The 24208-nt window shown below is 36.6% G+C and overlaps 1 protein-coding gene across 1 annotated transcript in view; it reads right to left on the bottom strand.

The window, feature by feature from the left end:
- Positions 1-301: 301 nt before the first annotated feature.
- The window catches only part of LOC136026223 (polyamine-transporting ATPase 13A2-like), a 124790-nt gene continuing 100883 nt past the window's right edge, over positions 302-24208 (bottom strand). The window contains exons 17-21 of the mRNA XM_065702560.1: positions 23677-23883; positions 18892-19115; positions 16836-16984; positions 5901-6139; positions 302-585 (exon numbers count right to left, since the gene is read on the bottom strand). Of these exons, the coding sequence (XP_065558632.1) occupies positions 418-585; positions 5901-6139; positions 16836-16984; positions 18892-19115; positions 23677-23883 (987 nt within the window). The 3' untranslated portion in view covers positions 302-417. The remainder of the gene's footprint in view (positions 586-5900; positions 6140-16835; positions 16985-18891; positions 19116-23676; positions 23884-24208) is intronic.

The raw sequence follows: 24208 nt of genomic DNA, 5'->3' as shown, positions 1-24208 counted from the left end.
GCAACCGTGAGAATCCATATATAGAAGCCTTCCGCGTGACGAGTGCCGGGACTCGGCGGCGAAGCCACCGGGCTCCTGGTACTATATATATATGGACTGGAATGAAGGAACGTATTATTTTAGCGTTTGTGAAGGATAAAAAAGGAGGAGTTGAATTTCACGCCAGAATTTCCGAATTTGATTTAAATTGCTGATCCCCCCCCCCTTTTGACTTGAAACTAAAGAATAACACACTAATTGTGCTAATGTGTATTTAGATATTTCAGAGGGTATATGCAACGGGCTGAAAATAATACTAAACTGACTAAGAGCAGAGTATATTTTCAAAAATATCAGTAAAAAAAAAAAAAAGAAAAAAGAAAGACGTATTTGCAACACACATTTGGTTTCCGAATGATAAAAATAGGAATAGAAGGACTACTGTTCCATGTCAAGAACAGTACTTTGAATCGGACTTCCAATCGGAGGCCAGTCTGTTGATATCTCCATTTCATCTTCTATGATTTTGAATCTATTTTTCGGTGGAGATTTTCCGATGAAACTTGACCGAAACTTCTTCACTATATACTTGTTTGTAGTTATATACTAGAAGAAAAAAGAGGAAATATTGATATAAGACGAAAATAAATTTAAATAGATAAACTAATAGAGGATATCAAAAACTAAAATAAGTAATTCGAATTTTCAGTTTCGATTAGCCCTGAACGACTATTTTTCCAGCTTCTTCCAATTTGTAATCTGATATTGCGCCTAGAAGCGGACTCAAAGCCACACGCAGGTTTTTCATTACCCAGGGGCAATGATTGCTTTCCCCTTCTCTTAACCCCATAATTGTGATCATCTTCCAAGCAGTATATTGTATATATGTTATCTAAATGATACTCCGGCATATGTTACAACCGCGGACAAGTGTACAATCTTGGCTCCCCCTAGTTACGCCACTTGGGCGGACTAATGGTCAAGCTTGGTCTTTTGAGTGACATACGTTTTCTATGGACTGATGAATTTCGTTGGCCCAAAGTCGTTCAGATAAGATTTTATTTTTATATTTCCAAACTGTCTCCATTTTATTATCAGCTGCATTACCAAACAGGAGCGCTAAATGGGGGAAGGGCAATTCCCGTCTCTCAGATCTTGAAAATACCTTTTTTTGATATTTAAAAAAAAAAAAAATCTAATCAACCAAAGTTTTCTAAAAAAAATTCTTTGTTTTGTATTTTAATAAAAAAACAGCTTCGCGAATGGGCACCCCTATTATAGACACAAGCAAAAAATAAAACTGTTCTTCCTTCTTTTGTAGAACTTGAACCTTATCTTTGCTCCCTTCCTCATTAGCTCGAGTTCATAGATCCCAAGTGGTAACTCAAAAAATGGTATGCCACGTAATGTAAGTTTTAGAAGAGAGCACAAGAGCTGAACAATGGATTTCTGTTTTTTTACGCTTATTGGTAAGCTATTGTTTGTCAATCAATCAATTAATCAATCAATCAATTGTCAAATGAAGAAATTGTCAGCCATCAAAGATACGACAAAAACAATTTTCATACTAAAAAGTTCAATTTCTAACATTAACTACAAGCAAGAAAATAGTAAATAAAGTATTTATAAGAATAAAGACACTGAATATTTTGAAACTAAAAAAAAAAACAAAAAAAAACTGATTAACCAAATCCTTAGAACAAGGAAAGATTCAAGGAGGAGGGACCGGATACAAACCTGACTTAAAAAAAAATCACAAAAGATCGTTTGGATTGCCATTAGCCAAACAGAAAACTTCAGCTACCAAAGATGTCAATTATCCCCCCTCAGACCCACCTGGAGCACAGACCGTGACGATTTGACTAAAGAAATTATCTTAAACAATTTCTTGATCTAGTAGATGTTTTGCCTGATTTCCACCTATTTACCGTATTATTTAACCAATTGATCAAATATATTAAAAGTATTTTAGGGACAGGACCATTAGAAAGTTTTTATTTTCAAACATCTAAATTTTTTCCTTGTAAACATTTTATTTGTCCTATGTAGAAATTTTATTTCTTCTTGTATAAATTTTACTTTTATTTATAAATTATGTCGTTTTTACCGTATTATCCAATTTTAGGTTTTAAAACACGCATTACTACTTTCCTATCATAGACATTTTATTTTCCCTAGATAGATATTTTTTTATAGACATTTTAAAATTTCTTCAAAGACATTGACCCTTACCTTTTTGGCGCATAAGCATTCAAAATTATTAAGCTAAAAAGGGAGGGTAAAGAAAACAGAATTTTGTCCCAGGAAGGCCTACTATCTTAAAATGAAGTAACTTGCTAACTTAATAGGATTTTCCCAAGCTAATGTTGCCCTACTTTATGCAGATTTATTTGACTTCAAATAATTTTTGAAACTAAAAAATGCTGAAGAATTTTCACTTACAGAAAAGTTTTAGCTTTAATCCAATTGTGTTATAGATTAATCTAATTGAAAATCAATTTCTTTAAAATTTTCTACATTTTCAGAAAGTCGTCACACACCACACTATCAGTGGTGCTCGTAGTTTCCAATCCTTTTCTTCCTATGTTAAATAGCCGAAGATCCAGCTCTTATAAGTCTCAATATTCTTTGCACCACACTAACATGAGGCAACCCCTCCGATATTCTGAAAGGAGATCTGTTCCCCATTCTCCGTATTTTGCATTGGCTGATAATTAGTGGTTCTTTTATGATATACCCCCTGCAGATTAAGAAGTGAAATTAGGTTAATCCTAATAAAATATACCTAAGTATGATAAAAATATAATACTTTGGAAAAAAACTCGGGCTATATGTTTGCATATTAGGGAGGGTGGAGGTAAAGAACAGCGTGTCTGCATGCAAAATGTGTTGGCTACAATTATTTTGATATTAAGAAGTAAGAGTTATTTTTTGACTTCACACTGTCCAAATACTTTACCCTCATCCCCCAATTACATAGACCCAATTATATATCTCCCATCTATTTTGTCAATTCTCTTTGTCTTTTCTTACGCTAAATTGAAAAAAACTAGCAAAAGAAACCGGTTTACAGTGCGTCAATGCATGAACATAATGAGATGGAATGGGTATATAATACAAATACCAAATTAGTTTCTTGGGTTCGATTAGAAAACCGTATTTGTACGGGGCGGAGCTTTGAAAACAAAATATTTTAGCTGAACCTTAGCTTTAACATAAAATAAGCTTCTTTAAATCAAAAAGGCAAGTTTAGGATCCCTAATTAAGTTAAAATTTGATCGACTTACATTAACATGCAAGAAAATCTTGATCAAAGGTTTTGATCAGTATAATTGATCCAAGCTATCTCCGGTCACATTTTTATGTTATTAATTCGAAAATTCTTCCGAAAGACAAGTTTTTGAAAGAAAAGTAAAGAGCTCGATTAAGCCAAGAATGAGCAAAAATAAAGTCAAATAATCTTCCAAGCGTAAAACAACCACAAATCGCTATAAAAAAAATAAATGAAACTCAAATTACTAGTAATTGCAATAAATAGGCGAGTCAAACTCGAAACGAGCAAAAATTAACATGAGTAGAGATGATAATCCCTACAGCTTCTCAAGGACAGAACACGATTTGTTCTTTATTGACAAAAAAAAAAACAAACAAAAAACAACAAGTTACCGTGGATTGTCAGTTAAATTGACATATACTGACATTCTGGTCTTGAGAAGGCGTAGGGGTTATCAGCCCTACTCATGTTAATTTTTTTCTCTTTTTGAGTTTGACGAGGCTATTTATAATAATCTCTTTTCATTCTGGATTTAATTTATTTATTGATAATGGTTTGTGGCAGTTTTACGATTGGAAGACTATTTGACTTTTTTTTTGTCATTTTGTCTATGAGCCCCCTCGGAAGTGTGTACATTCACCCTTTCTATATATACCTTATTTGCCTCCAGGGTATAATTTAAAGCCCTTACCTTAAGGGCTCTGGGGGGGATGTCATTCTGAAAGACATAATTTTCTGAACTTTATTTACGTTGCAATTACGTAACAATTACATTGAACAGAATGGTTATCTAAAAATTTGGATTGGATGGGTTTGGGGCAATGGTCGAGGTGGGAGGGCGTTAGTAGCCCTTCAATCACTTTCAACTATTGAAAACGACACTAGCCCCTTCAATATCCAATCAAATGAGCTTTTTTCGAAGTTTCTACAACAACAAATGTCCATCTCAAAATTTCTATCCAATAAGCCCCTGCCGAAGCTCATATGATCCCCCTTTCTATATATATATCTGATATGCTCTCAGGGCATACCTTATAACCCTCGCTCTGAGGGCTGTGGCGGGCGTGTCATCCTCAAAGATATAATTTCCAGACCTTTCAATTACGTTCAAGAAAAATGACTATCTCAAAATTTTGATTGGATATGTTTGAGGAATTAGTGGGCGTGCGAGGGGGATTAGTTGCCCTCCAATCACTTCTGACTATTAAAAAGAGCACTAGCCCTTCCAATTTTCAATCGAAGGAGCTCTTTTCGAAGTTTCTACGACAACAAATGGTCATCACAGAATTTCAATCAGATGCGTTTTGAGGAAATACTAGGTTTGTGGGAAGGGGGGGGGGGAATGTATCCACCCTCTGATCACTCTGAATCTTAAACAAGGGGCACTAGAACTTCTGATTGCCGATCCAACAATCCCCCGCTGAAGTTTATACAATCACCCTTTCTATATAAATCTGATAAACCCCCGCTCTGAGGATTGTGGGGGGGGGGTTGTCATCCTCAAAGATATATTTTCCAGACCTTTCAATTACGTTGAAAAAAATGGCTATATCAAAATTTTGATTGGATGTGTTTGGGGAATTGGTTGGTGTGCGAGGGGGGTTAGTTGCCCTCCAATCACTTTTGACTATTCAAAAGGGCACAAGCCCTTCCAATTTTCAATCGAATGTGCTCTTTTCGAAGTTTCTATGACAACAAATAGTCATCTTAGAATTTGTATCAGATGGATTTCGGGGAAATACGAGGTTTATAGGAAGGGGGGATGGATATTCATCCTCTAATCACTCTGAATCTCAAAAAGGGCACTAACTCTTTTGATTACCAATCCAATGACCCCCCTCCAAAGTTCATGCGATCACCCTTTCTATATAAACCTTAAACGCCGCCAGGGCTTAAATTACAATCCTTGCCCTGAGGGCTGAGAGAGAGGGGGGGGGGGGTCATCATCAAAGACATAATTTCTGGAGGATCTTTGAACTATGTTGAATAAAATGGCTTTTTCAAAATTTTGACTGAATAAGTTAGGGGAAATAGTGGGTGTGGGAGAGGGGTTAACTGCCCTCCAATCCCTTTCAACTATTAAAAAGGGTACTAGCCTTTTAATTTCCAATCGAATGAGCCTTTTTCAAAGTTTCTACGACAACTCCTTCAATACGAAGAGCCATGGTCTAAAAAAAATAATAATAATAATAATAAAAAATACATTGTGCCCATATCGCTCTTTCCTCAGGCAACGCTATTGCGCTGCCTCTGATTGTGTGATAATTGCTAGATATAAAACATTTTTTTCTGTTGCTGAGTCTTCTTCTGAATTACATACGTCTTAGAGGCACTTACAAAGAGGCTAAGGGTCTTTGCAACTATTGCTTTCAGGAATACCGACAAAATGTTTTTTTTTTTATTTGTTATTTTCAAGGTAGTGCACCAATTTTTATATTTTTCGTTTATCGAAGTTGACCCCCACCCCCACCGACAAAAAAAGCTTGCGTACATGTCTTTGGTTCTACATTTCTTCGAAAAATATTTCAGCCTTTGACAATGACGAACTATCACGATTCATTATTTATTCAAGGCCTGAAAGAAAACTGGTTAAGTTTTCTGAATAATTTGAATGTTTGAATTTATTAAAACAGTTTTTCTAACTTACCTCTATAAAGAAAGCAATCGCGAGATGAGCTAGGACTAGAGAAAAAATCAAAAGGCGGAATATTTCAAACGGTCCGTAATTATCAGATCCATCAGTATCACTGTTTGGGGAATCAGAGACATCTATAACTGATCCATTCAATCGAACTAGTTCAAAAAAGTCTGCAATTGGCCCAATTGGGTACAATGTCAACACTGTCGAGAAAGACGCCAACGATAGTAGTGAAATCATAAACAACCCTAAAACGAAAAAAAAATAAAAATCAACTTGCGTCGAGCTTAATCAATGGTCCGGTGGTTGTACAAAATCGGCAGAGGGCTCATTCGAACAAACATTATGAGTTATAGCTCCCTATAATCAGTGAAAAGTGATTGATGGAAACTAAGCCTTTAATAACTAGGACACACGTTTGAAGCCTTGCATTTTCTGAGGCCTCATTTTCTGCCAGACGGTGGCGTATTCGATCATAAGCATAAGTAAAGTCCGAAAAAATACTACTACTACTGCTAACAAATCACTGCAGAACCAAGCCACCTGAGGCGTACACAGTTGCGCATACTCCTTTTCCATCCCAATAAATTCAAAGCCTCCCCCTTTACAACCTCCCAAGAAGTTGCAGTTTCCATTGAATCCTTTCTTATGATCCCTTCCAGCCTGACCTGCTTATTGTTTGGCACTAAATGGTTCCTAGCCATCTCAAACTTCTCTCATTGCAGTCCCTGAAAGGAGGATAGTGCCACATTTTTCGCATAGTTTACTGTTTGAAATATAGTCGGTCAAACGGTATCCAAAAAGATCAAATTCATTCTGGCTGGTTATTATATCATAAGTCAGACATCAAAAGGACCTATCTCGATAATTGTAAATCTTCAGAAGAGCAGAACAAAACCTCACAATTTTTTTCATTTCCCCTCCGATAACCGTAAAACAAATACGGATTGATGCGTACTGATTTCACATTTTGATTCTACATTACATTATTTCACAAAAACGGATTGATATGCATTGATTTTATACTTTGATCTGTTTTTGTTTCATGGTTCTCGAAGGAGAAATAAAAAAGTTGTGAGTTTTTTTCTGCTCTTCCGGAAATTTACAATTATAGAGGTACGTCCTTTTGATACCCGACTGACTATATAGAACGTATCTTAAACACAGTATTATTAACAGCTATGAAGCGTTGCACACTATAAACCAACTGCGTGTGCGTTTGTTTATGTGGAGGGGGGGGGGTAGTAAATATCTTTGTTGGCTGAGAGAATGCTTTAAAAGTGTGCATTAGGTGAAAATTGTCAAACTTTTCCTAAGGTTCTTCACATCAATTCGGAGGGAGATTTCACCCCTATAAACCCTTTGTTTTTGAAAGACAAATTTGGAATAAGGGGAAAAATAGAAGCTAGGGAAGTGATAAAATCATTATTATCTAGTAATTACTTAATTAATTATACTTCATTAACTTAATTGATTATTTAGTTAAAACCCCTCTCCCACACCCACTATTTCCCCAAACGCATTCAGTCAAAGTTTTGAGAAAGCCATTTTGTTCAACATAGTTGAAAGATCCTCCGGACATTATGTCTCTGAGGATGACCCTGCTTCTCCCAGCCCTCAGGGCAAGGATTGTAAGTTATGCCCTGAGGGCATTTAAAGTTTATATAAACTTCGAAAAAAGCTCAATCAAGTGAAAATTAGAAGGGCTAGTGCCCTTTTTAATAGTCAAAAGCGATTGGAGGGCAGCTAATCCCCCTCGCACGCCCGCAATTTCCCCAAACAAATCCAATCAAAAACTTGGTATAGCCATTTTGTTCAACATAATTGAAAGGTATGGAAATTATATCTTTGAGGATGACAACTCAAACACTTCCCTCAGAGCGAGGGTTATAAGTTATGCCCTGGGGGCATATCAAATATATATAGAAAGTGTGATCGTATAAACTTCGACAGGGGCTCATTGGTTTGGTAATCAGAAGTTCTAGTGCCCTTTTTTAAGATTCAGAGTGATCAGAGGGTGGATACCCCCCACAACACATTGTATTTTCCCAAAATGCATCATATAGAAATTTTGAAGTGGTCATTTGTTGTTGTAGAAACTTCGAAACAAGCTCCTTCAATTGGAAATTAAAGGTGCTAGTGCTCTTTTTAATACTCGAAAGGTATTGGAGGGCAACTTACCCTCCTCCCACACCCACCATTTCCTCAAACACATCCAATCAAAATTTTGAGATAGCCATTTTATTCACCGTAGTTGAAAGGTCCTTAACTAATGTCTTAGAGGATGACAACCCCCTACAGCCCTCAGGGAAAGGGCCGTAAGTTATGCCCTGTGGCATATAAGGTACATATAGAAAGATTGGTCGTATAATCTTTGGAGGGGACTCATTGGATTGATAATCAGAAATTCTAGTTGCTCTAGGTCTTTTCCCCCTTGTGAATATTCCGACATGTGTTACAAGTCATTCGGCCCCTCTCATAGATAAAATTTTTGTTGGTTTTAAGTATCTGGACCGTAGTTATGCTGATTCGGTTTTACACCCTCCAGACCATTACCCAGTAGTCGCAACTGTACCTTGCGGCCGAATAAAAAGAAACGAATTAAAAAAGTGAAGGCTCGATCGTTAAAAAAAGAGAATTTACAGAGGTTTGATGAAGAGTTAAGCAGCATAGATTTTAGTGAAATTACAGATATGAAGGATGACGCTTCTAGTGCATTTGATTGCATAATGGGGATCGTACAGTCAATATATGATAAGACTTGCCGAGCTAAATGTTTGAAACCACATAAGAATCAGCCCAGGAAACCCTGGATAATTACGGAAATTCTTGAAGCGTCAGATCCAAGAAATCAATTGTGGATTATTTAAATAGTGAGTGTGCCAAAAAAACTGGAAAAATTCAAAATGATACGCAATAAAGTGAACTCGATGAGAAGAAAAGCTAAAAAAGAATACTTTGTGAATCAATTGAGTTTAAATAAGGATAATACTAAAGGAACTTGGAAGGTTATTAATGATCAATTGGGAATGAAGAAAGAAGCTCTACCCAATTCGCTACTGATTTAAGGAGAAACCGTTAATGATGAAATGATTATTACTAATAGATTTACTTTCAAGTTTTTTTCAAGTATTGGCCAAAATATACAGGCGAAAGGGCTGATGAATTCTAATGATAATTTCCTGGACTATGAATTTCTGGATGATAGAGGAACTGGAAGTGACATTGAATTTCAGTCGTGTACTGAAGACGAAATTCTGAATGTTGTGGAAACAATCAGATCTAATTCAGCAGGACAGATGACATTAACCTTAAGACTTTTAAATCAGTGATGTGTTATTTACTACCAAGCTTCGTACATATAATCTTTCCCTCCAAACCGGCGAATTCCCTGATGCACTTAAAAGGGCAAAAGTCATCCCCTTTCACAAAGGTAGATATTGAATACTATGGAGCTTCCGATCACTATCACACTTCGACCCAATCACTATGGGCCACCCTTTCACAAAGGCAGAAAATTTTACTCAAGCGTCTACAATCACTTGGAGTTTGTGTTAACTATCTGAAGTGGTTTGATAGTTTTTTAGTGGTAGATCTCTTCAAGTTGTATTAAATGATGTTTTCTTCGCTTCTTTTCAAGTGAAGTGTGGTGCACCCCAGGAGTCTGTCTTGGAACCACTTCTGTACCCTATGTATGTTAATTCAATGCGTTTCTACGTACCTGAGTGTTTTATTACAATTTTGGATGATACTACTTTAACTATGTCAAGTCGATCCATTAATGATTTGTTGTTGAAAGTAAATAGGATTTTTAAGTCTTTTTTTTTGTATTTACAAGCTTGAGCCTTTTGTCAGTGAATGTTAAAAAACTAATTTTAAGATAGTTAGAGGCGTTGGTAAGCAGCAAAGTGTTGATGGAGAGATGTTTTTAATGGTAGGACTTTGTCACAGGTGCATAAAGTGCATTATTTGGGTTTTCAGCTTGATTGTAATTTGTCTTGGAGGCCCCATACTGATCTTGTTGCAGCTAAAGTTGCTAGAGGTCTGGGAATTTTGAGCCGATTAAAGCATGTTTTACCATTATCAGTTCTTCTGTTACTGTACCATACTATTTTTGCGCCTTATATTTCTTATGGTTGTGTTCTTTGGTCTAGTAATTTTCATGCAAATTATATAAGAGTGTAGATTCTTCAAAATAAAACAGTACGTCTTCTTGTAATTATGTAGAAAATGTGAACGATACCGCGTCGTGTTTTAAGAAATTACGAGTGCTTAATATTGGTGAGATTCGCGATTATCAAGCTGCTGTTTTTGCCTATCGATGTCGGAATGATCTATATAAAACAGTTTTTACTGACTTTCTTCGGGTAAATCGTTCGACCCACAGGTATGCGATTAGGGAGCCGGATAATTTTGTTGTTGAATACCGACACAACCCCACGTGCAGGTTTCAGAATTAGGTATTTAGCTCCGCCTATTTGGAATGATATCCCAGCAGATATTCGGGAGGCTGAGCTCATTGAGTTATTAAAGTAAAGTTTAAGAAACATTTACTGGGTAAGGGTAGTTAATTTCGGTATTATTTGTTAGTTGAGTGTTTTTGTAACTTTTTTTATAAATAATTTTTGTTGTTGGTTGAGGGTTAGAGGATTGCAGCCGTCCAGTATCAGGCTTTTCAAGCCTTCCCCAGGTGATTGTGTGTATATATATATATATATATATATATAGTTTATTTTGTAATTATTAGGATATACGATAAATTTGTCTACAAAAATTAGTATCAACAATTGCTCGTTTTTGTTTTTCAGAGGCCAGCTTTTCTAGTAATGATTCCTCAAGTCTATCTAGCTCTTTTTTGCCACAGATGTCAACTAGATTCAGTTTCCTTCCTTTCTCTTGGACGCTTCGTCCAGCAGCTTGTTCTTTTGCTTTGCTCTCCGCTTAGCATTGGTATTTTGACCAAGACGACCTAGAAAAAGTCAACAATTCTTTGGGAATAGGAAACATTTGAGGTTTGCCTCCATATGTGTTCAATTCACCAATCAAACACAGCTTCGCATTCAAGAGTATTTCAGACATAGAGGTCCTGTCTGACAGAAGAAGTCTACCTAAGATCGAAAAACCCCTCTCTACATCAGCACTGTCGTGCGATAATGTCAACTTAATTTTTAAAAGCTTCGACACAAGCGCATGCTTATGCCAACCAAAAGTATCCACCACAGCAAAGATTTGATGTAAGTAATGGTCAACGCGTTTGGGTTCTTATGAGCTCACTCACTTATGGAGTCTCACTACACTCACCTCTAACATAATCAACACTTACTCCTACTGGAATCTCTCGAGCAAGCCCAATCATATCTGATGGACTTCGAGTTCTTTTCATTTCGTGGGATCGAGTTCTTTTCAGCTAAGCATGAACAGCGTGCACAAGGGGTTTGTTCTTCTGAAACGCTGCTGTGAGCGTCATAAAAACTTAGACGATGAATACATAAATTCGAGTTCTGCTAGCGTATCTTTCCTTTTTAGGTAGTAATAATCTTAAGGTATTTTGCTGACAATACGACATTCTTCAGCTGTTTTTTTTTCGATGGCACATAATGTAAAAAAAAAAAACTCCAAGAGTACCGGCACCTGATCAATCGCTCGGCGAACAGTAGGACCCAATGTCAGCCACCATGTTGGAACATGTTGAAAGAAACTACTGTATGCGATGCCTTTCTTTTTCTGGTATTCTCGAAAATCCTCGCATTGTACAGGCCAGCCAAGGAAAAAATGCCTCAAGATGACAACAAAATTGGATGCCTCCAGAGAAACAGGTCAGTTTTCTTTAGTATATCATTGCTTTTTAGGTACTATGTGGGTTTATTTTTCATTTGTACCTGTCATTTTCATTTGATTCGGGAAAATTGGCTCCAACCTTGCCCCCCCCCCCCTGGATTTTTACAAAATTACTATGCTGCTTTGGCCGAGCAGATCCACATAATAGTAACTGTAAAAGATTGAGATGGATCACAATCTGTTCCTTGTGCTCGTCTGACGAAGCATGCTGATTCGAACCTCAAAGGACGAAGCATGCAAACCTCAAAGGTTTCCTATTGCCAAAGAATTTTTGTTTTTTTTTTCTAGGTCGTCTTGGTCAAAATACCAAGGCTATGCGTAGAGCAAGGCAAAAGATCAAGCTGCTGAAAGAAGCGTCCAAGACCAAGAGAAAGAAAGGGAACTAAATCTAGTAGACATTTGTAGCAAAAAAGAGCTAGTTAGACTTAATGAATCATTACAAGAAAAGCTGGCCTCTGAAAAACAAAAACAAGCAGTTGTTGATACCAATTTTTTTTAAGACAAATTTATTTTATTTACTAATAATTACAAAATAAACTATATATACACACAACCACCCGGGAAAGGCTTGAAAAGCCTGATGATGGACGGCTGCAATCCTCTAATTCTCAACCAATAACAAAACCATATACAAAAAAAGGTACAAAAACACTCAACTAACAAATAATACCAAAATCAACTACCCTTACCCAGTTAATGTTTCTTGAACTTTACTTTAAATAAATCAATGAGCTCAGACTCCGGAATGCCATCTGGGATGTCATTCCAAATAGTCAGAGCTAAATACCAAATTCAGAAACGTGCACGTGGGGTTGAGTCGGTACTCAACAACAAAATTATCCGTCTCCCTAATCGCATACCTGTGGAGCGAACGATTTACCCGAAGAAAGTCAGTAAAAACTGTCGGATATTGATCATTCCAACATCGATGAGCAAAAACAGCAGATTGATAATCGCTAATCTCACCAATATTAAGCACCCGTAATTCCTTAAACACGAGGCGGTATCGTTCACATTTTCTACATAATTATCAAGAAGACGTACTGTTTTATTTTGATGAATCTACACTCTTATATAATTTGCATAAAAATTACTAGACCAAAGAACACAACCATAAGAAATATAAGGCGCAATAATAGTATGGTACAGTAACAGAAGAACTGATAATGGTAAAACATACTTTAATCGGCTCAAAATTCCCAGACCTCTAGCAACTTTAGTTGCAACAAGATTACTATGGGGCCTCCAAGACAAATTACAATCAAGCTGAAAACCCAAATAATGCACTTTATGCACCTGTGACGAAGCCCTACCAGTAAAAAACATCTCTCCATCAAAACTTTGCTGCTTACCAACTCTTCTAAATATCCGTCTTAGATAGAAAGGAGAATTGACAAACTAAGGAAGACAAGTGATTGTCCTTTGGATATCCCGTTTCCTCTTATTAGAGCCTTCGGTGACTTTATTCTAAGCCCTTGTCTTTCCTGTTTAACGAAATTACTAAGTCTGGTCAAATTCCAACAATTTGGAAACAGAATTTCATTACCCCTTTGAAAAAGAAAAACTGAAAACCTGGCTTTGAAAGAGTTCGACCTATTACTCTTACTCCTATTTCTCAAAATTGTATGAAGGATTCCTTGCAGATTTGCTAAAGGATAAAATCCTACCTCTTACTGAGCTGAAGCAATTCGGAAACCTAAAATCAACTTCTACTTCCCACTACCTGGTTTCTCTTATTGACCACATCGGAAAAATCCTCGAAAACCTAATTCCTAGCTAAAAATAATTGCCATTGAGCTTTAGAAAGCATTTGACCTTGTTAGCCACAATATTTTAGTTGAGAAATTAGTTACTGGTAAAATTGGTTGCCTCCTTTTTAACAAATAGACCGCAGGTGGTTGAGTACCAGAACCATTACTCAAACTATCTCCCTGTCTACAATGGCGTACCTCAAGGTACTCTCCTAGGCCCTTTCCTTTTTTAAGTTATGATCAACAGCCTCGCGAAGCAAATTCCTGACCGATTCCTGACCTAAGTTGCTTCAGAAATTTAATAAGCGACCCTATGAGTATCCTCAACGAAACTGGAGGTGAGGCTTTGGACTTAGACATGGCAGTAAACCCATCTAAGTCCATGATAATGCCGATTTGTTTCCTCAAATCCTTGTCCTGTTTTCTTAATCCTATCCCCCCTGAAATTTATGTGTCCTCGTTTAAATTATTTGGTTTCACAATTACTTCAAATTTAAATCTATCCACGTTAAAGACATCATCCATAAAGCTGATGTGTCTATCGCCCTCCTTAAGTTTTCCCCCAATTCGCTGCGTTACTTCCAGATATGAAAAAACATTTGTCCCATTCATCGCAGAAAAAATGGATAAATATCCAACCAGTTTTTCCCTATTTTTTTTATTGCAGTGTCTTTTTCTGACTTGTATTTTGTTCAAGTTTAGTTTGATTGGTTGTTTTCTTTTTAACTTTTTAATTAGCTTATTACAGTTTATTTATTGACTTATAATTGATTATTCATTATGACTTTTATTTTCCGTTGTTGTTTTTTGCATTGTTAGTGCAACCATGTATAACGTCGACTCCGAAATCCGAATTCGACCCTTTCAGGGCTTGTGATAGAGATATTTTTGAAACAAATATCTTATCTTATCATAAAATTAGTTTTTTGAGAAAAAAGGGATGGGATAGGAGGCCTATTAGTCCTCCAATTTTTCAGTTACTTAAAAAGGCAACTAGAACATTTAATTTTTTTACGAAGGCTTTATTAGTAATAGATGTACGTAACTTGCGAATTAACTTACGGAACGAGCTTCTCGTATATTTGTATTATGTATATGAGAGGATTCACCCCCGCGTCAATACCTCGCTCTTTACGTTAAAGCTTAAATTTTATCCCAATTCTTTAAGAATGATCTTTGAATCTCAAAGGTCGTAGAATAAATAGTATGATGTTTATTATGTAAGACTATGTGAGCTTACATAATATCTTACGGACATGTCATTTTTAAGGCTCTGAGAGGTTAACACCTATAGTATTTACCGATGGCTAAACAACAGAATCAGAATCATGCTCCCGCCGCAAATTAGTCAGTGAATCCAACCAAAGTCACAGCAGCACTTCACGTTGCCTTAGGAAAATAAGTGTAGTTTTATTTACCGTTTAATTTATTAACTGTACCGCTTGATTCCTCTTTTGTTATTATTTTTCTTAGCTGGTTTTAATAAACTCAACGTCTTGCATTTTTTTTCTATTTGTACGTATGTATGCACGTATGCATGTACACAAATTTGTCAGTCGTTTTAAGAGAATTCCCGAATGTTCAATTATTTATAAAGTTTAGCAGTATATGTGATTTTGATGAATTCTCCCATCTTGTGTATCCCCCCCAATTTTTGCCAAAATTGCATTTTCTTATACCAAATAATGAATGACATAATATACGGCAGACTTTGTATCTTAAGAAAGAATCACATGAGAGAAAGAGATTTTGCTTAAAAGACCGTAAAAAAAAAAACCAAAGACTAGTTCTAGCCAATGAATTTTCATAGGACATCCAAAAGTTTGTAAATCCAATGACCCCTTTGATCAATACAGCTTTAAAGGCAATACAATACTTTTAGCTCTTGATATTTTGGAGGTCAGCAAAAAAACATCCCGTTATTTCTAGATAATTTGTGCTGCCCAGCCTAGAAGTATGGCGTATGGGTGTTCGAAAGATTATTGAAAGGATGAAATTCACGCAAGAGAGCCGAAACCTATCCTATTTTTGCAAAAAAAGAAACTATGGGATAGTTAAGAGAAGACAACTTATATTAGCTCTCCTTTGGCCATGTTCAGCGTAAAAAATACAAGGATGTAGAGTTTTTATCTGGCCGAGGGACTTTTTGCAGGCTAAGTACAAGTCGCGTTGAGCAGATTGCGATCTTTAGTAATGTAACTTTAAAAACATGATAAACCCTAATTATTTGTGGGTTGTTATCACCATTATGATTTTCCCATTTTTCCCTGCTTTTTTCCTCTGAAGATTCTGGAAACCAATCCCAAAACTGTTAAATCCAGATTCCATCATTTCAAAGTGGAAATCGTACGATTTTTTCATCCGCAAAAAAGACTAAGATCAATGAACTTTATGCATACAAAGGGGTTGCTGACAGGGGTGAGGGGGTGGAACACCGCATATGCAGAATTGTACACAGCACACTGCAGCTGCATACTACGTACGCCGAAAAAGGATTTTAGGAAACCTAAATGACTTGTAAATTTTCCTACTATCCGTCTGAACAGCTCTCTCAATGCCTTCCCATTCTTCAACCACATACTGAGCATAGTGGTTTCTGGGATGTCGATGCAATGGGTCTTTCAGGCTTGAGCCCCGACTCAGTTTATGGGTTCATTCTCACATTACAATTTATAAATTAAAACGGCTTTCCACAGGATAAAACACAGGGCGATCTTATATACTTGAAGAATATTAAGCAACATAATAAAGTTATTCAACTTCAGTAGAATTTCTACTCAATATCCTTGGAACCGAAGGGCAAGCAAAGACTTTTGATTAATAACATAAATTTCTAGTTAATTAGCATAACATGGTTTTGTATGCAATTCTGCAATAGGGAGAAGCTCAAGCCCGACTTGTGTATTGAAACATTATTAAGCAAAATATCATATTTATCTGGTCACTCTAAAATTTCGACTATATTTCCCTAGAAGTACGTGAATAAGAACTAAAATAATTACATATGCGTTTTCCTATCTTTATGAAAGAATTTTATAAATACCTTTCTATAGGAAAACCGGAAGCCCGGCTTGTACATTTAGAAAATATTTAGTATATTAAGAAACTTAATCATTTAAAAGTTTCTGAAAGGGCTCCTTATAACTCGGTGGTTAGGAGCTATCCTTACTAAAATAAATTACTTACTATTTGCATAAAACAGCTTTCTAAAGCTTTTTTTATAGAAAAATAGCACAGGTCGAGCTTAGATATTTGGAAAGTACTTGAGTAACTTACCAGAGCCTTTTAAAATGTCTGATACATGTCCGTATAACTAAGTACATAGAAACTGCTAGCATTGAAGTGAATTACTTACTATTTGTATAAAACGGCTTTCTAAACGGTTTTCCATAGGAAAAAGCGCAGGCCAGACTTATGTATTGAAAAATACTTAAGCAAAATATCACAGTTGTTTCCCAACAGGTAACCACTGGATCTGGTCCTTCCGCATCAACAGGTACATACCTTAAAAAACAGAAACGTTATTAAGAAAGTATAGTGGTGATTCATTTAAATAACAGAGATCTGTAGAGCAAGGACGATGAACTCCTAAGCAATGGTGAGACATCTGCACCCCGTGGCAAGCAGAAAGTCTTTCAGTAAGCCTTTCTATTGGGGGTAAAGAGGCTTTACTAAAGTCAAGCTGAATAAAAGGAATAAGAGAGGGAGAGAGAAAGAGAGAGAGAGAGAGAGAGAGAGAGAGAGAGAGAGAGAGAAGAGAGAGAGAGTGAGAGAGAGAGAGAGGAGAGAGAGAGAGAGAGAGAGAGAGAGAGAGAGAGAGAGAGAGAGAGAGAGAGAGAGAGAGAGAGAGAGAGAGAGAGAGAGAGAGAGAGAGAGAGAGAGTTATGTTCGTGAAAAAACAGAGACTGAATTCTTAAATCAACATGGAAACTGGAATATTTAGGTAGTGATCAAAAGCAAATCAACAAGATCATTTTGTTTTGTTTCGGTTAGTACGTCACCAAATTGAGTAAACGCATTCCGCCCACGACGTAAAGGCCTCATATAATAATCAAAAGATGGAGAAATATTTTTAATGATACTGTCAAGCATTTCTTGAGAGAATGTATTTTTTTGCACTGATAAGTGTCGATTTTGATCATTTAAATTCAAACATTTTTTCTAAGTCACAAGATTCCACATGACTTTTTATTTCTCAAATCTAGCCATTTTGTGTTCTTGACAATCCCGCTGCTGATTGTAGACTAAATTAACAAAGCTCAAGAATGAAGATTCTTTCAACTTTGAGCACATTCTCGTCGGGTTCATTAGGGAGAGGAATAAACGACCGTCTAAAATGTTTTACAAAAAAAAATCATTTAAAAAATTTTATTATCAGAAATGTAATAAAAGAACAACATATATACATTTTCAATCTTTTTTCACTACGTGAGTCAATCCGTTACCTTCCATATTCTTCATGATTGCTTTCAATCAATGTTGTAGTCTGGATATATATGCATTATAATCACTTTTGCCACGAAACATAATTGTTCTTCCAATTTAAATTTATCCAAAGTTAAAACATCTACAAAACATCTCATCCCACGCAGATGGTAATCGACAACCCTTTCCGATTCCAATTGGTACGTTCGGGGCTCTTGTCTTTATATCATCATTGTAAACTCCTTTAAGTTGCTCTAGTGTAAAAACACTCACTTTTAACATCTTTCGAAATTGAATCAATGTAAACTAATTAAATGTCTATGTGGAATTATAATACTAAGTAACTATCCATGAAACTTTCATATCAAAGATCACGTGATGTTCACCAGATAGGGGTGCTGCGCGGAACCATTGTGCTTTTTCATCGATAACATGAATGATTGCGCAATGCTTTCCAGATAGGGCCCCGCTATGTACCATTGCATTGTTTCAGCGACGCAATTACTTGGCAACCAAATGTATTTTCAATGGTAATGCCAGATGGCCCATATATGCGAGGAGCTAGTAGCTCCAATTGGCTCTAGTTAACCCCTATGCGTGTTGTCGGAGTATAGGTAGATACAAGGAGCTAGCAACTGCATTAGTACACCGGGAGAGAATTGCGCTTGTATTTGTGCAGGGGGAGACAAGGGATTAGCAACTCCAATAGTACACCGGAGTAAGGCCAGGTCAGGACGTAGAGAGGGAATACTACTGATAATTGAGTGTTATTTTTGCTCTTTAACTTAAATAGTCTAAGAGTTTTTTTTTTAACAAAATTCTTCTTAATTGCCTCCATGTGGTTTTTAAGACATTCGCTATAACAGTAATGTAAACCTGCTATAACAGTAGTAAAAAAATGACATTTTTTTTTCTTTTCATGAATTTAAAAAAAGGAATTATTTTACACAATTTATATCTATTCAGAGGGAAGTGCTATTACTTACCATGGTTGCAAAGACAGAATATAAAGGCCCAATTTCTGCCCCAGGAAAGCTACTCCTATTTGAGAAGCAATGGATAAAACGTTTCCAAGACCTGTTATAGATCCCTGGGGTCGTTCTCGAACAATTTTGGTTTCTGGTTCTGTATATCCCATCACGATAGCAAAGATGGTGGTAACAAACAAGTCCATATAGAGAAACATGAAATCACTGAAGGTTGCTCGTCTCTAAAAGTAAATGGCTTGTCAATAAAAATACAGTGAGAACAATATATTTGCATATTATTTTTCGTTTCTTTTTAACGACCAATGAAATGGGGAAACATAGATTTTTATTGACAAGTAGGTAATTTGAACTTAATTTCTTTTAACCAGCAAGCAATCTGTTAGAATTTTGGAATACTCAGGAGCTGAACCAATCAGCACAACATCCTTGACGAAGAATGTTTTAGCATTAAATCACTAGATTGATTATTGAACCCTCTTGTATTTTAAGAGTTTCCCCCTCAAAGAAGGGCCAGTGCGCCACAAGGATAAAAGTTTCAGTCAGTCAATTTTGCAAGCCCAGCCACACGAAATGACCACAGGGGTAGACCAATACTTGTCAAATGGACTGACCCACTGCAGTAGTTGCCACCTAAAAATTTACATTTTCCGTGTTGTCCCCCCCCCAAGGAGAATATGAATAATAGATATTAAAGTATACAACAACATATTTGCTTTGATAAAAGACATGTAAAAAAAAATAATAATATTTTCCCACACCGAATGATTTCAACTAAAACCTGGAATATATTTGATATAGAATAAAAAAGAAACTAAAAGCTAACAAACAGGACAGCTAACTGGTACTGTTGACTAAAAGAAATAAAAAGCTTAAAAAAGTGAAAAATGCCAAATGATGATAAATCACTTGCTGACGATCAGGCATTTTTTCGAGCTACCTCTAAAATTTTGCAGCCCAAATTTTATTTATTTACACATTATGAATACGACACACCGCCATAATACCAACTTTCTTTTTCGAGGGGGGGTTGAACATTCAAGAAATGCATACAAGCGTTATCATAATGAATAAGACAGGGCCTGACACTCCACGGGAAGGTGGGATAAACTTTGAAGGCGGAGGGGTCAATTTTTTCATGTCTTAAAATTACATTACATATACTTATAACAACAGAAACTTGCTTGAGATATTTTTAAAATACGAAATAAAAATGGTATGCATATGTTAGTCGTGATTTTTTTCTTTTAGAAAAACAATATTAGTAGTGACTGCATGGCCAACAGAAGGTGCACAAAGCAATATCCTCGACTTTTAGTACCCAACACAATTACCGGCAATGATGGTTGCCCACTATATAGAAGAAGATCTACTGAAGATGGCGGTAAAACAGCAATAATAAAGAAGCATAATGGTACCACCATCGAAGTAGATAACTAGTGGGTTGTTCCATATTCACCTTTATTATCAAAAACATTGAATGCTCACATAAACGTTGAATATTGTAACTCCGTAAAGGCAATCAAATACATATGTAAATACGTCAACAAAGGTCAACATGGCAGTTTTTGGCTTGCAGTCCGAAATCAGTGATATCGATGAAATCGTACAATATCAGGCTGGAAGATACATAAGCAGTAATAAAGCTGTTTGGCGAATTCATGTTCGAGGGTCGGTAAACCTGACAATCTATTTATGTGCATGGAAAATGGGACAGCGAAGAATGTTGTACATTCGCAAGTTTTACGTAGTTAATTTATATTGTATATGTATATCTATCTATCTATCTATATAAAAATAAATTGTATGTATGCATGTTTGTTTGTTTGTAAAAAGAGCGTTTGCATATGACGTCATTATAAGTATATAAGGCTTTGTATATGCACAGACAATGGGACAGCGAAGAATGTTATATATTCGCAAGTTTTACGTAGTTAAAAACATATATATATATCTATCTATATTCACAAGTGGGACACAGGGACACAACTACAATGGCACGTAACTAATATGGCGCGTAACGACTTACGCACGCGGGGAGCTTAGGGTGTTGGTGTGCCACACCAACACCATCTAGGTGTTGGTGTGGCGCGAAGCGCCAACAGCTAGTTTTTTATAATACGAAGTTATGTTTGCGGTTTCTTTTTCCTTGCCATTTTCTTTAGCTGTTCGGAGTAACTTGTTATCTTCTGAAATTTTACATGCGTAATCTATATATATAAAAATAAGTTGTCTGTGTGTCGAGTGACGTCATGTTTGTATGTCGACTGACGTCATGTTTGTCGACTGACTAAATTACAGCCCGGGACATCGGGACAAAAATGACGACCGGGACACGGGGACATAGGGAACATAAATGACGACCGGGACACTCAAAGAGAAAGCGACCGGGACACAAAGAATGTTCGATTAGCAATCACCACCAGCAAAGCACCGGGACACAAATGACGACCGGGACACAGGGAATATAAATGACGACCAGGACACTCAAAGAGAAATTACAGACCGGGACATCGGAACACAAATGACGACCGGGACACCGGGACACAGGAAATATAAATGACGACCGCGATGCTCAAAGAGAAATTACAGACTGGGACACCGGGACACAAATGACGACCGGGGCACAGGGAAACAACAACAACAGGGACGCCGGGGGGCACAGGGAGATATATAAATGACGACGGGGACACAGGGAATGTTCGATTAGCAATCACCATCAACAAAGCTCAAGGGCAATCATTAGAATAATGAGGTATAGATCTGAATACAGATTGTTTTTCCCATGGACAATTATATGTTGCATGTTCAAGAGTCGGTAAACCTGATAATCTATTTATATGCACAGACAATGGGACAGCCAAGAATGTTGTATATTCGAAAGTTTTACGTAGTTAAAAATATATATATATATATATATTACACAGGGACACAGGGACACAACTACAATGGCGCGTAACTAATATGGTCCGTAACGACTTACGCTTGCGGGGGGGGGGGGGGGGGCTTGGGGGGGGGCGCGAAGCTCCCCCACCAACTAGGTGTTCGCGCCACCCCAACAGCTAGTCTATATATATAAAAATAAGTTGTCAGTGTGTTTGTCGACTGACGTCATGTTTGTCGACTGATGTCATTATAAGGATTGAGCTGTATGCGTCATGAAGTTGTTTGTCGACTGACGTCATGTTTGTCAACTGATGAAATAATATACCGGGACACCGGGACACAAATGACAACCGGAACACAGGGAATATAAATGACGACCGGGAACCTCAAAGAGAAATTACAGACTGGGACACCCGGACACAAATCACGACCGGGACACAGGGAATATAAATGACGACCGGGACACAGGGACACAACTACAACGGGGACACCGGGGGCACAGGCGGGATATATAAATGACGACCGGGACACAGGGATTGTTCGAATAGAAATTACAGACCGGGACACAAATGACGACCAGGACACCGGGACACAGGGAATATAAATGACGACCGGGACACTCAAAGAGAAATTACAAACTGGTACACCGGGACACAAATGACGACCGGGACACAGGGAATATAAATGACAACCGGGACACATCATTAGAATAATGAGGTATAGATCTGAATACGGATTGTTTTTCCCATGGACAATTATATGTTACATGTTCAAGAATCAGTAAACCTGACAATCTATTTATATGCAACATATATACATATATATATATATATATATATATATATATATATATATATATATATATATATATATATATATATATATATATATATATATATATCTATTCACAGGTGGGACACAGGGACACAACTACAATGGCGCGTAACTAATATGGCGCATAACGACTTACGCGCGCGGGGGGGCTTGGGGGGCGCGAAGCGCCCCACCAACTTATTGTTGGGGTGGCACTTGGCGCCACCCCTAACAGCTAGTGGATAATAAAAAAATACGACCACCCCTGGAGAAAAAATGATATAATTTTCGCACTTTGTACATAAATGTGAAGCCACTCAAATGATTTTCTTTTCTAGCATGAGTTCAATCCCTTTTTCCCGTTTAGCCTTCATTGACACCAAAATAACTTCACTTCATTCTAGGGTGGTTAAAAAATTTAGGTGTGAATTAATTTCCCTTGTTTTGAGAATTTTTGCAGACGCTAACCTAACATGGTTCTTCACTCTAAGGTGAGAAATCAGCAATTTAAATTTTTTCCTTCCTGTTCATCCCTCACATATTCAATCACGCTCAATTAACACGTTGCTTCATTCCATTTAATTTTGCTTTCTCATTTGTCGACAAATTTCGCTGAGCAATATTTTCTCTCCAATTCAATGGGATTTTCACTATTTCTCGTTCCAAGCCTTTTTCTTTGGCTGTTCTGAGCCATTTCTCGTCTTGTGTTATTTTGCATAGGTCATAGATCCTAAAACGATACCAGCACTACAAAGAGGGGGGGATGAGGGGGGAAATGATGTAATTTACGCTCTTGAAATGTATCTAAATGTGACCTCACTGAAATGAATTTTTTTCCAAAAATTCTTAACTAATTTTCTCAAAGTCATGATCTAACAAGATCATTTTTTTTCAGGCCAGAAAATCAAGGTGTCAATAAAAAAAAAAAAAAAAAAAAAAAAAAAAAAAAAAAAAAAAAAAAAAAAGGCCATTTTCAAGAACAAATTTGTACATCATAGATAAATACATAAATGCATATACAATTCCTCCTTTAAAGAGACGAAAAAAAAAACTAAAAAAGGATTTTGAATTGAACCCACAACTCACCGGATAAAGGAGCATTACAGAGATGAACTGAACCATACTATACAGAGCCATATATTTAAAACTTCCAAAGGAGGTAACAAGTGCACAGCGACCCTCTTTAATTACAATGGGTATGCAGGAAATATTCTGAACTTTTGAGGTGAATGGAGCAGCCACAGATGACTCTGCGTCGCTTAAGGAAATTCCAACATGAGCCATCTTCAAGGCCTAAAATAATTAATATTCCAAAATGGTTAATATACTGATTCTGCGAGTATACGAAATTAATAGAAGAGCATATTCAATGAGTAAGAAACAGCCTACGTAATATGGGTCGAGTCGAGCATAAAAACCCAATCAAAATACTATACTACCTTTTTTTTAAACCTTCTTTACATTGGGCCAAAGATAAAACAGCCATTTGTATTTAAAAAAAATTAATTTCTTTTTCAAGATGAGCCTATATCCCTCGTAATAAAATCGCCCTAACAAAATCAAATCAATTATAACAATAAGAAAAACATTTTGTTTAGCAGTTTTATTTTCAGATACA

This window comes from Artemia franciscana, chromosome 4 (genome assembly GCF_032884065.1).
Source record: "Artemia franciscana chromosome 4, ASM3288406v1, whole genome shotgun sequence".
Taxonomy (NCBI): Eukaryota; Metazoa; Arthropoda; class Branchiopoda; order Anostraca; family Artemiidae; genus Artemia; species Artemia franciscana.
This window is presented reverse-complemented; position numbering and strand designations above follow the sequence as displayed.